Here is a 13,643-nt window from a genome sequence, read left to right as displayed (position 1 = left end):
AAACTATAAACCTTGCAATGTTGTTTGCATTGTAATCAAACTTCAATTTGCGATCAAAAATCTCGCAAGTTTACATGAAAAGTATTTTTAGTTGTAGCCTTAGGAACTAATTAAGGAAGTAAGTTTTTTTAAACAAATTACCTAAAAAGACAGGGAAATTAGCTAATCCTGATGTTATTCGTGTCGCAATTACAGTTTTATTATTTTCCGAGCTACCGATGTACACTTTTACAAGGCTGGTGATTTGCGCTTTTGCGAGACATTTTAGAGATTAGAGTACTGAAGGTACCTCCTACACACACACACACACAAAATAAAATCAGTGGGAAAAATAATTAAGCCGGTAAAGATGAATCACTGGTCCAAGCAAGTCAGTTCTCTTTTAATTCTTTTAATTAATGTTCGTATGCTGCAGAGATTGACTCTTTACATTTTCCGCCAGGGACTACCTCATTGGAATTCTGCGGAAGGGCTGTTTCGTTATTCCATGGTGTGTCGTTAGTGTAATACCTGCAACAGTAATGTATAAGAGACAAAAATTAGTAAAGCACATATATTCATTACAAAAGACTCAAGCTGGGGGGAGTAGCATTTAGGTTCATTTTACCTGGAAGAGGGATCCTCCGGCTTTATCGTGACGGAAGAGGTTTACTTATTAAAGTTTATCTCACTGCTAAAATTTTCCATTTATTGGCATCATTAATGAAGTGCAGGTTTCAAACTTCTTGCCTTGATGAGCTATGGAATCTCGGTCTTCCCTCTTTGGTTTAAGTTTAGAACCAGTGTACTACTGTAATCCAGTCAGCGTCCGCGAAAAGCCCTCTAGTTACGGTCAAGACTCCATACACAGTCCACAATTTGTAGTTTTCAGTGTTTTTGATCAATTCTCAGATCTAGATCTCCACCATAATATTTTTAATCCGATTATCTTTATATCAAACAAAAATCCATCTTGGGATGTTTGTCAGTTTCGTTTCATATCTGAAATGCTCTTCCCATTATATTCAGAAAGAAGAGATTTTGTCAGCAAACCCTCACGTTCATATTGAGTGCTAGCAAATAAAAGAATATTCAATTATTTGTGCCTCATATATCAGAAAAAAAAGAAAAGAGTTAAAATCATTCTTTTAAGGTAGGGATACGGCGCTTTTAATTAGCGTTTTTTTTTTCAAATGCAAAGCCCCACATATACATGGGTTGTAATTTAGACTGATAAGTACAGAAGTGTGTTCGAATAATTGAGGTGTTTAGTATCTTCGATGTTAAAAAGCGGTTAATTGATATTTTACCTCAGTCGTTGTAAAAGCTGACTTCACGTGTAGTCAATAATGTGGTTTTTAAAGGTAAATACTGCTTTCTGTTTGGTACTAGTAAAAGTACCAAATGCACCCAAGTTGATAAAACTGCAAAATAAAAAGAGCTGGCAGACTTCCTGTGGCCCTAATTGTCACAAAACAATTACCTTCACTTTTCTTCACCGAAGTGAAATGACACGTCATCCCCAATCAGCATGAAAGGTGCCCACTGCCTCACTTCAGGGAAACCGTTATCTCGCATCCACTTCATGGCCCGGTGAAGACATTCACTTGCACTTTTCCCTTGGACAAGATTTTCGTAGAATCTTTCCATGAACTCCTCTGTTGCTCTGTCTTGTAAGGCCCACAATGCCACCAACACTGAGCGTGCACCCGATCCTAAGAATGCTCGAGCGATTCCAACAACGCCCTCTGTTTTGATCTGTCCACGTGCGGTATGGCAACAGCTAAGGACCACCAGTTTGGCTGAGAGTCTAACTTGTGAAATGTCAGTCATTGACAGTAAGTAGTCTGCTTCATGTGGAGGACGCATTGCGGAGTCAGGGGGGGTAAGAGCAATTTCCCCTCTTTCGACATCACCATGAGCAGCGATATGTACGAGACTCACTGAGGGTATTCTCTGAAGGACTGCCTGCTTTGTTGCTTGTTCTCCTATTAAAAGGTGAGATTGAGGTAGTAGTCTTGCAATCATCTCTGCTTCTGCTTTTGCGCCAGGTAATGGACAGAGATACCTTGACTCTCCCTTGAAATACACATTCATCACATTTGGCTCACCCACAATCAATGCACCAGTTTGGCTGTGAGAGTCCGCTGGACTGTCCAGAATGAGCTTGAGAGTCGTTAAAGAAGGGACAATGCGTATCCTGAAAGAATCTGATAAACAGCGGTTACTTTCATCAGGTAATGCTGCAAAAGGAACTTGGAAGAAACAGTTATCAGGAACAACAATAATTTCAGATTCTTCTAGCAAGTCACGTACGGGAGCAATCAACATGTCGTAAACCTGAGAAAGTGTTGGCGGATCAGGGTCTGTGTATACTTCTTCCTCATCTAAAAGAGGACGCTGCTTGGCGAATGAAGAGAAGAGTGATCGGTCTTCGCATTGCTCTTGAGGTAAAACGTGAAATTTTCTTAAGAAGCTTTCGTTTCCAAACAGGTCATACACAGAGATTTTGCCGTGCTTGCTAAGATAGCTTTTACAAAGATTCCTTCTTCGGAAAGTTGCCGGTTTGCTTTGTTTCAAAACCCACAAAAATATATTGTCATCGTCATAGGAGATGTAGAGGCACGTGCTGTTGCCATTTTTCTTAATTACTTCCTCGATGCCAACAAACGATTGTGGGTTGATGGATATTTCTTTTTCAATGGAGTAGTGATTTGACATAAGTTTTGCTAGAGTTCTGGCCCGTCCAAGTTCAGCGACGTGTAAAGCTTCATAGGGTTTCCCACTAGAACAACTCAATGAACAAAACAGCCGATAGGGAGACGCGTGTTCATCAAAAAATGATATATTGTGGCAATCTTTGCTTCCTAGAGAAATAAGCATTTTTTCGCAAATTTGAATGCTTTTCCGGAGATCGGATAAGGCTTCAGGTATGTTTCCTGTTTTAAAAGAACACTTATTTAGACCAAGAGAAGTTCTAAATTGCAATTCGATGTTTCCTGTCCCCCTGCTAATTTCAAGAGCATTCTCAAAATATTTTTGAGCCTTCTCACATTCACCAGCCTTAAATGCCAGAGTTCCTAGTATCATGTAGCATGCCGCTTCTCCGTCTTTGTCGCCAATTTCGGTGCTGATGGTAAGTCCTTTATGAAGATATTCTTCAGCCTTGGCATATCCTCCAACAGACTGAAACACAGCTGCTAGGTTTATGAAGCATGTCGCTTCTCCGTGTTTGTCGCCAATTTCTGTCTTGATGGGAAGTGCTATATGAAGATATTCTTCAGCCTTGGCATATTCTCCAACAGATGCAAACAGAGCTCCTAGGTTTATGAAGCATGTCGCTTCTCCTTCTCTGTCGCCAATTTCTGTGCTGATGGGAAGTGCTTTATGAAGATATTCTTCAGCCTTGGCATATTCTCCGACAGATTTAAACACAATTCCTAGGTTCATGTAGCATGACGCTTCTCCGTCTTTGACGCCAATTTCTCTGTTGATGGTAAGTGCTTTATGAAGATATTCTTCAGCCTTGGCATATTCTCCGACAGAAGTAAACACATTTCCTAGGTTCATGTAGCATGACGCTACTACGTCTTTGACGCCAATTTCTGCCTTCATGGTAAGTGCTTTATGAAGATATTCTTCAGCCTTCGCATATTCTCCGACAGATTGAAACACAATTCCTAGGTTTCCGTAGCATGACGCTACTCCGTCTTTGTCGCCAATTTCTGTGTTGATGGTAAGTGCTTTATGAAGGTATTCTTCAGCCTTGGCATATTCTCCGACAGACTGAAACACATTTCCTAGGTTTATGTAACATGACGCTACTCCTTCTTTGTCGCCAATTTCTGTGTTGATGGTAAGCCCTTTATGAAGATATTCTTCAGCCTTGGCATATTCTCCAACAGATGTAAAGAGAACTCCTAGATTCATGTAGCATGACGCTTCTCCGTCTTTGACGCCAATTTCTCTGTTGATGGTAACTGCTTTATGAAGATATTCTTCAACCTTGGCATATTCTCTGACAGATTGAAACACATTTCCTAGGTATCCGTAGCATGACGCTTCTCCGTGTTTGTCGCCAATTTCTTTGTTGATGGTAAGTCCTTTATGAAGATATTCTTCAGCCTTGGCATACTCTCCAACATTTGTAAAGAGAGCTCCCAGGTTCATGTAGCATGACGCTTCTCCGTCTTTAACGCCAATTTCTGTGTTGATGGTAAGTGCTTTATGAAGATATTCTTCAGCCTTGGCATTAACTCCGACAGAATGAAACACGACTCCTAGGTTCATGTAGCATAACGCTTCTCCGTGTTTGTCGCCAATTTCCGTGTTGATGATAAGTGCTTTATGAAGATATTCTTTAGCCTTGGCATATTCTCCGACAGATTTTAACACATTTCCTAGGTTCATGTAGCATAACGCTTCTCCGTGTTTGTCGCCAATTTCTATGTTGATGGGAAGTGCCTTATGAAGATATTCTTCAGCCTTGGCATATTCTTCGACAGATTTTAACACACTTGCTAGGTTTATGTAGCATGACGCTTCTCCCTTTCTGTCGCCAATTTCTGTCTTGATGGCAAGTGCTTTATGATGATATTCTTCAGCCTTGGCATATTCTCCGACAGATTTAAACACAATTCCTAGGTTTCCGTAGCATGACGCTTCTCTGTTGTTGTCGCCAATTTCTGTGTTGATGGTAAGTGCTTTATGAAAATACTCAGCGGCCTTGGCATATTCACCGACAGATTGAAACACAGTTCCTAGGTTTATGTAGCATGAGCCTCCTCCGTGTTTGTCGCCAATTTCTGTCTTGATGGTAAGTGCTTTGTGAAGATATTCTTCGGCCTTTGCATATTCTCCGACAGATTGAAACACACCTCCTAGGTTTATGTAGCATGACCCCTCTCTGTTTTTGTCGCCAATTTCTGCGTTGATGGTAAGTGCTTTATAAAGACATTTTGCAGCTTTGGCATATTCTCCGACAGATTTAAACACAGCTCCTAGGAGTAGGTAGCATGACGCTTCTCCGTCTTTGTCTTTGATTTCTTTGTAAACGCAGAGTGCAATTTTGAGGAATGCTTGTGCTTCCTGGTATTCACTTTTTTGGAAGTACAGTTTTGATAACATCAAGGCTGTGTTACCTTCTTCTTGTTTTCTATTATGATTACGAAGTAGGACTGAAAGCTTTTTGCCAGATTCTATAGCTGGTGAAAGTTGCGTAATAGCAGCATTTCCATAAAACAGCTTCTTATACAGCGCTATACTCACTATTGTGGTTAGTTCATGTTCGTTTTCTAAGGTTTTGTTGTTTAGTAGTATTAAGCACTCGTTCCACAGCTCGATAGCCTGGACAACTCGTTTAGTGTTTGAAAGAAAATCTGCGGCAATCATGCCATGGCGAATAGCTTCTTGAAACTTGACCATATGGGTCTGTTTTGAAACATAAACATGTAAAAAAATAAGACCAGAATAATTAGTGAATAGTTCCACGGAAATAGAGTTAATCTTAAATAAAAAATAAGGAAGCCAGTTAGAAACGTTATAATAATAAGCTTTTGGCTTAAGAAATAGCTACGAAAACATGAAGTTATACGTAACGACTCTGGTATTTTCAGGTGTCATTTAAGAGTGTAAATTAAGCTGATGCTGCCGTAGCTGTGGTTCCAAGAAACAGAATCACACGTTAAAGGGACTTACCCAGGAATACACAGTTACGAAAGATTTCGGTTACCCGGATCGTCAAAATAAAGCTACTTACGTTTAAAAGCAGTTAACTTGTTGAAGCAAATGATCATGAGTTCTGTTTGTTGAAATTTAAGTCTATAGAACGTATATCTGCAGTCTTGTATTTACAAGAAATCTTTTAGTTTTTAGGTTTCTTTACATTTTTGGCAAACGTGGTTTCTCTTATAGAATTTTAAGTTAGGAACATCTATTTTGGAAGAATTAAAAGAACGTCTAAAATGTTGAAAGGCATGTGACATACATTAAAATTCCTAAAATTGATAAGCTTGCATCATTTCATTAAAATTCGATAGAGTTTATATAATTGTAATATTAAGTGGCAAACAATATGTTTAGTAATTTAATTGATAAGTAAAGTTGGGAATCTCCTCTGAAAGGCTCAGCAGAGCTTGCTGAGATCTCCTGCTCATGTATAGCTACAAATACCAAATGTACAATATTATTTTTTACAATATTGGGCGAATAAAATAATAATAATAATAATATTTCATATATACATACATACATTTTATTGAATACATATCCATCTGGGTTCTTCAGTGATTAATAAGGATTGCATGGATGTAATAATGATTTAAGACTATAAAGAAGAACTATCAGTAGAACGCAAATAATTATGTACAGGAATACATTACATTTAAGTCTAAGAAAGAAGGAACTTTCTATAGATGATTTGGTTTGAAAAGAGGAGGTTTTGAACTCGAAAGTAGGGAGTAAAGCTAAAGAAAACGACAACAAAATGGAGCGTCAAGGATTTTAAGTCCATAAATTGTTTTGAACGCACGAGGAGCTAAGCACTTCCGGAATCACTTGCCTTATTGTAAGTTATATCTTGCATGAAGGTCACATTTTATCGTCGCTTGAGGATCCTCGGACAGAGTTTGTGATTGGGGATTTTAAAAGCTGCAGAAAGATCTAATTGCATCACGAGTTGCTAACGACTGGCTAGTCCAGTCTTCAGATTTAGAAAAATCTAATTCAGTTCTTAGTACACATCTTTAGGCCGCCTGAAAGATTCAAGTGAAGTAACTGTTACGCACAGAGACGAAATTGTTCTTGTGTAAATTTTACAAAATCGCTTGTTTAGGGGAAATGTAATTACACCATACCCCGGTTGTTGCTATCTATCGGATAAATCACTATCCAGCGGAGTAAAGCAATCTTATTATCCTCGTAGATAGAGATTTACGCAGTTGATAGCGATATCCTCCTTTTGAACAAGTTGCATAATTGAAGTGATATGATTATGTAAGCTTAAATGGCTCTGCTCTGGCCGAAAAAGGAAAAAATACTAAGTCAGCTAGAAAGTGCCCCCCAAAAGATGATTTAAATATATTTTGTATATTATTTTTACTCCATCCTATAGATAATACATTAGTTGTACAATATCAATTGGTACAAGGTTGGTTAAACTACGTGTTCATAATAATAATAGTAATAAAAGAGGAAAATTGGAATGGAGAAGGGCACATTATAGTAAAACTAATCATGGCCCTTTAACAAGATTGACTTTATTCTTTTGTAGTTTTGTTATTCATTAAAACACAAACACGAACGCACGCACACACACACGCACACAACTCAAGTTAAGTGAAGGTATCGTTTGTGGCCATTGCGGCGAAGCCTTGACCAAACTGACCAAACTGATCGCCGGGCTGGACAAGCTATCAGACCTAATAGTATTGATCGTTTAGCAGGGAAACCAAACCATGACTCAGGGTAAAATATCTCTGCAAGCACCTGGAGACCCTTCACAACTACTCGAGCAAAGGAGATTTACTCCCGGAGAGGGAGTAAATGTTTTTATGCGTCCTGCTTAGTTATCATGGGCAGAGTTTAAGTTTAGATCATGTGAATAGTGGTTACATCCGGGACGTGATGTTCAGGGTGATATATAAGTTGAAGCAGGCTAGGTTACAAGCCACTTTGTCTTCACACCGCCGTGTGCAAAGGTTTTTTCCTCACCGCTCGCCGGTCATTTTGGAAGTTCGTCGGGCAGTATTACGCTATCCCGCCGCAACGGGACGATAGATCTTCTCAAGAACGGTTATTTTTCCGCTATACAAGTTAAGTATGTTGAAATGTTGATGGTTTTTTTTTTTGTGCTTTGGCGTCGACTTCGGTATGATCCGAGTCGCACATGACCACGTGTGTTGAATGTAGAGGTGCGAAGGCAAAGTTTATGCCTTACAGAACCCTTCCTATGGCCAAATCTATGCCGTACAGACATTGAAAAGGGACTTTCAGTGTTCTAAGACGCCTTTTCGGTGTTGTTTCGTTATCAAACGGCAAGGGACGTAGTAAGTTTTGGTTACGATTCCCTTTTGGCACCGCCCCCAAATATTTTCTTTAATGCTAAACGCAACAGTAGAGCTGTTCGCGCTTTATGGGTAGCAGCACGAATTTGCGCCGAGCACTTTGCCGCCTTTTTAGGGGCGATGACATCCGTGTTACCAGTTATTATTGCTAGCGTTGTGGTTATGGTGATTAGTATTACTATGAATTTTTCAAGGGTTTTAGCAGTGTAGCCAATCTAAGGGGCGACGCAGATTGCTCTCGATACGCTTGTCGCCGAGGGAGAGTTTGGATATCCGCTAAACCCGAGTTTAAGTTTATAAGTTGTATTTCGGGGGGTGTTAACTGTTTCAGCCACCTTCCCCCCCCCCCCCTTCCTTTTTGGTGCTAACTGTTCAAGTCACCATGTCATTCGTTCATTTTGGCGCTAACTGTTCAAGTCACCAGGTCATTTGTTCATGGGTGTTAACTGTTTTCGCCACCCTGTTTTGTGTGGTGCTAACTGTTCAAGACACCGTGTTTTGTGTGGTGCTAACTGTTCAAGCCACCGTGTGTTGCATTACTTCTTTTGATTTTTGAGCCAACTTTGTCAGTTCGGGTGCTAACTGTTTCAGCCACCTACTATGACTTCTATCAGGGGTACTCAATGATTGGGGACTATCCAAGACTTGTGTTTCTTGCTAGGTCCTAAGTCCAAGCAAGATTTGTTAAATTTTTTCTACATGTTCAGTCTGACCCAATCATGCCACCAAAGAGACGAAGAGTGGAAAACCGAGCTACTCCGCCTGGTTCAGAAGCACAAGCAGTACCTGGCCTAGCAGTTCCTGGTCCGTCAGGTACCCAGCCTATTCATCCAACCAGGCTACAACCATCAGCAGCAATGCCCAATCTATCAGCCTTGTCTCAAGACCACTTAGCTTCACTGAGTACCACTATTGCCACTGCAGTAGTCAAGGCCCTACAGGACATTGGCTCTGTGCCTACCAGCAGCTCTTCATCAGAACCCCAAATACAGTTTGTCCCAGACCCCGTGCCAGCTCCTGCCCCTCCTTCAAGTTCAAGGCTGGAAATCTCCCGGTCAGTGTCTCAGAGCCAAGTTGAAGAAAATACACATTCCACGGTCACCAGATCAGTAGAGGAGGCAGTTCAGCAGTTGACAGGGACAGTGCCGCCCACGGACACAACCCGTACAAATAAGCACTCTTTCTTGTCCGCTGCGATACCACTGGGGCAAAGAGTGCCCCAAAAAGTCAAAGCCCAAATATGGGCAAACGAATATGTAGATTTCACTGTCCTGCTAAATAACACTGTGAGTAAAGCAGAAGACGAGTTTGTGTTTAAGATAGAAAGAAGCAATGGGGGACAACCCTCCATAGTAATTGCCCCCAACCAAAAGAAACAGTCACTGCAAACCATTGACCAGTGGCAATCAGCATTCCAAGTCTTTGTAGCCACATATTCGGAAAAGGCACCTCATGATACGCCAGCCCTGATGAAATATGCATCAGTGGTCAAGGAGTTAGCAACCAAGGGGGCCAATTGGCACTTTTATGATGAACATTTTAGAAGGTTGCGGGAAAACCAAGGTGCCCCCTGGGATCAGATTCATTCCGAATTATGGCTACGTGCCCATTCCTTTCGGGCCAAGACAACAACCGCAGGAAAGCCTAGGGCAACTTCCCCGTTTGTACCCCGGGGCTATTGCTGGAGATTCCACAAGGGTTTCTCGTGCAACGGATGTTCCTACCTGCACCAGTGTTTTCGCTGTGGACAACAACACACTATTACCAAGTGCAGGCAACCATCAAAATCTACAGCGGGGCCAAACCCAACAAAGTTTAGCATTCCCCACCCCAGGAGCACTTCCAACACCAGTCAAAGTCAATAGCTTATTGTTTTTCTTGCAAGGTTACCCTACCCATTTGAACGAGAGCCTGCAAAAAGGCTTTACGGAAGGTTTTCAGTTACATTTTCAAGGGCCTGTTACTGGTCATTTTTCAGGCAATTTAGTTTCAGCAATAAACAACCCAGAAATAGTGGACAATAAATTAGCTAAGGAAATACACGCAGGAAGAATAATAGGGCCTTTTGATCAGCCTCCCTTGGACAACCTGAGAGTTTCTCCTCTAGGGGTTATCCCCAAGAAACAACCAGGCGAATTCCGGATGATTCATCATCTGTCATTTCCACAAAGGGGTTCAGTGAATGATTTTATCCCTCAAGAGTTTTGTTCGGTTAATTATGCCACAGTTGATCATGCAGTTCAAATTATTAGGCGTTTAGGTAAAGGATGTGCTTTGGCTAAGACTGATGTTACAAGTGCTTTTCGGATAATTCCTGTACACCCTGCAGATTATCATTTGTTGGGGTTATACTGGAAAGGGAAATATTATGTAGATTGTTGTTTACCTATGGGGTGTGCAAGTTCATGCAAAACCTTTGAAAGCCTTAGCACAGCAATGGAATGGGTAGCACAAACAAAACTGAAGATTCCAAACATAATTCATATCTTGGATGATTTTCTTATCGTTGAAAAATCTCGTGAAGCCTGCAGTGCTAGTCTTCAAAGGTTTTTGGACTTCTGCAATACTATAGGGGTTCCAATGGCTCCTGAAAAAACGGTTGGTCCTTTTGAAGTTTTAACATTTGCTGGAATAGAACTAGATTGTGAGAGATTTGAGGCCAGACTTCCTGCGGACAAAGTAGTCAAAGCAAGGGCGACTATTGGTAACATGAAAGGCAGACAGAAAGTTACCCTGAGAGAGTTACAGTCATTGATAGGCTTGCTCAACTTTGCATGTTCAGTAGTTGTTCCAGGGAGAGCATTTCTCCGTCGCCTGATTAATTTAACAATCGGTGTTAAACGGCCTCGTCATTATGTTCGCCTCACCCGACAAACCAAAAAGGATTTACAAATCTGGGAATGCTTTTTGGAGTCCTTTAATGGTAGGTCCCTTTTTCTACAGGAAGACTGGTCTTCATCTCATAGCTTAAGATTATACACAGATGCTGCTCAGAGCAGTGGCTTCGGTATACTTTTCGGTGATCAATGGGCATATGGCAGATGGCCGGAGAAATGGAAGAGATATAACATTTGCTTTCTCGAATTCTTTCCTATTGTAATTGGGCTTAGTATGTGGTGTCAGGAATTACGAAACAAACGGGTTCTTTTCATGACCGATAACGAAAGCTTAGTGCATGTCATCAACAAACAAACGACCAAAGATGCAATGTTGTTGGGTCTTTTGCGCAAATTAGTACTGGTGTGTTTGCAAAACAACATTTTATTCAAAGTGCGTCATATTCCCGGAGTTAAGAATGCAATGGCTGACAGCTTGTCTCGTTTGCAGGTGGGCAAATTCAAAACCATATCGAGGGGTACAGGTATGCAAACATCTCCAACACAGATTCCGGCGCATCTGCTTCCAGAGAATTGGGAAGTAGGTTAAAGCAATTGTTAGAAGCAAGTTTAAGTTCGTCTTCGGTGCGTACATACCAGCGCCCATGGCAGCTCTTATACCATTTTCAGCAAGATAGGTTGGGATATCAAGGCCCAGTTTTTCCTCTCTCGATAAACACTTTAGCACTCTTCATTGCCTTTCTAGCGGAACAGAAATATGCAGCCTCTACTGTCTTGACCTACATCTCGGCCTTGAGCTATCCGCATCGCTTAGCCTCCCTATCAGATCCAACAAAGGCAGACATGATACAAATAGCGCTTAGGGGGTACAGTAAGCTCAACCCATCATTCGATGTGCGTTTACCAATTTCACTGCCAATACTGGAGAACATTATAGCGGCCAGTGATCACACGCAGTCTGCATTATATTACAGAAAGATGACTCAAGCAATGTATGCCTTTGCCTTTTTCGCAGCATTGAGGGTTGGGGAATTGACATACAGCACTCATCAGTCCCAGCACAATTTAATCCTTTTGAATCAAATTACATTCATGGAAACTAGGGAAGGATCAATTAGTGCTATTAAGTTAACCCTGAGAAATTACAAGCACAGCGATACTGCAAAGCCTGTAGATATTTTTCTTTACAGAGAACACCCTGTCTGTCCTGTTTCATTGCTGCTAGCATATTTGAATCTTCGGGGCAATTTCCCTGGCCCTCTTTTTTGCTGGCCTGACGCTTCCCCTAATTCTCGTTCGTTTTTCACATCTGCACTAACTGCAGCTCTTAATTTTTGCAATCTTGATGTCTCCAAATATAAGTCTCATAGTTTCAGAATCGGAGCAGCCTCATGGGCAGCAGCAAAGGGCTTCTCGGATGCCCAGATTAGAAGTTTTGGCCGGTGGAATTCTAACGCTTTCTTACGATATATCAGAATACCTTCGCTGTCCACATGACTGTGGAATATGTTGCCATGTGCCCATTGTAGCCAGAGGTTGGAAGGGTTGTGCAAGGGCCTTCCCTTCAACAACATAGGCCAGGGTTCTAACTCTAAATTTTGTAACCAGTGCTTAGGTGGTGAGAAAGGGTTGTGCAGGGGCCAACCTTTCTACACTGCATTACAAGTACAGTGTATTGTGTAAGACGCCTAAAACTTTTCTAAGAGTCAGCACTGAGCAATTGTGCATGGGCCAATTGACCAGTGGCTGACATAGTGCAGATAAGTATAAGTTACTTTTTTACCTACTACCACGTTTGCATGGGCGGCGTGGTAGTACCATGTAGAGTTAATTTTTTACATCACCCAAACAAGTGTGCAAGGGCCACAGGGGTGTTCTAGTATACTATTAGTTACAGTTTATCTCCTCGATAATATTACAGGTACGGGCCGAGTACATTTATGTGGCTTCGGGTGGGGCTGCCCTGTCTCTCACGTTCGATCAGGGCTTTGGCGGTTTTTGCCCTCACCTTTGCTGTAATTGGATAATTAGTTTCTGCCTTGTATTTTCTGGAAATCTTGTTAAAGAATAAACGGCCACTCAGGTGGCCAAAATATGGCATATTTTAGTGTTGTGTAGTGCATCTCATTACAGCAAACAGAGCTCAGCCACAGCAATGTACTTGGCCTAACTATTAGTTAATGATTGGGAGAACAAGCATGGGGCATAAAGGAGATTTACACCCGGAGAGGGAGTAAATGTTGTTATGCGTCCTGCTTAGTTATCATGGGCAGAGTTTAAGTTTAGATCATGTGAATAGTGGTTACATCCGGGACGTGATGTTCAGGGTGATATATAAGTTGAAGCAGGCTAGGTTACAAGCCACTTTGTCTTCACACCGCCGTGTGCAAAGGTTTTTTCCCCTCCCACTCCCTCCCTAGTTCTGGAGGAGAGAAGTTGTTAACTTTCTTTTAGCGGGCGGTTTTTGCCCTCACCTTTGCTGTAATTGGATAATTAGTTTCTGCCTTGTATTTTCTGGAAATCTTGTTAAAGAATAAACGGCCACTCAGGTGGCCAAAATATGGCATATTTTAGTGTTGTGTAGTGCATCTCATTACAGCAAACAGAGCTCAGCCACAGCAATGTACTTGGCCTAACTATTAGTTAATGATTGAGAGAACAAGCATGGGGCATAAAGAGCTTTACAGCGATACTGGGGAATTCGATGCCTTGATAATTGTTAGTGCAGTCTCTCCTGGCCGGTCTGTTTTTGTATAGAGTGACT

At 41.3% G+C, this 13,643-nt stretch overlaps 3 protein-coding genes across 3 annotated transcripts in view; 1 reads left to right on the top strand and 2 right to left on the bottom strand.

The window, feature by feature from the left end:
* The window catches only part of LOC140950716 (tetratricopeptide repeat protein 28-like), a 2,948-nt gene extending 86 nt beyond the window's left edge, over positions 1 to 2,862 (bottom strand). The window contains exons 1-2 of the mRNA XM_073399958.1: positions 1,463 to 2,862; positions 1 to 510 (exon numbers count right to left, since the gene is read on the bottom strand). The exon at positions 1 to 510 is cut by the window's left edge and continues 86 nt beyond it. Of these exons, the coding sequence (XP_073256059.1) occupies positions 1,465 to 2,862 (1,398 nt within the window). The 3' untranslated portion in view covers positions 1 to 510; positions 1,463 to 1,464. The remainder of the gene's footprint in view (positions 511 to 1,462) is intronic.
* LOC140949534 (uncharacterized) overlaps positions 1 to 5,403 on the bottom strand; it is a 75,505-nt gene extending 70,102 nt beyond the window's left edge. The window contains exon 1 of the mRNA XM_073398696.1: positions 3,070 to 5,403. Coding sequence (XP_073254797.1) covers positions 3,070 to 5,403 — 2,334 coding nt within the window. The remainder of the gene's footprint in view (positions 1 to 3,069) is intronic.
* Positions 5,404 to 10,430: 5,027 nt separating this feature from the next.
* LOC140949533 (uncharacterized) lies at positions 10,431 to 11,468 on the top strand. Its single transcript, XM_073398695.1, has one exon. The coding sequence runs from the start codon at positions 10,431 to 10,433 to the stop codon at positions 11,466 to 11,468; it is 1,038 nt and encodes a 345-aa protein (XP_073254796.1).
* Positions 11,469 to 13,643: the final 2,175 nt, after the last annotated feature.

The sequence above is a fragment of the Porites lutea genome, chromosome 10 (genome assembly GCF_958299795.1).
Source record: "Porites lutea chromosome 10, jaPorLute2.1, whole genome shotgun sequence".
Taxonomy (NCBI): domain Eukaryota; kingdom Metazoa; phylum Cnidaria; class Anthozoa; order Scleractinia; family Poritidae; genus Porites; species Porites lutea.
This window is presented reverse-complemented; position numbering and strand designations above follow the sequence as displayed.

What these genes read in the sequence shown, in the direction of transcription:
- LOC140949533 (XM_073398695.1), top strand. Translation starts at nt 10,431, where the DNA reads ATGGGGTGTGCAAGTTCATGCAAAACCTTTGAAAGCCTTAGCACAGCA.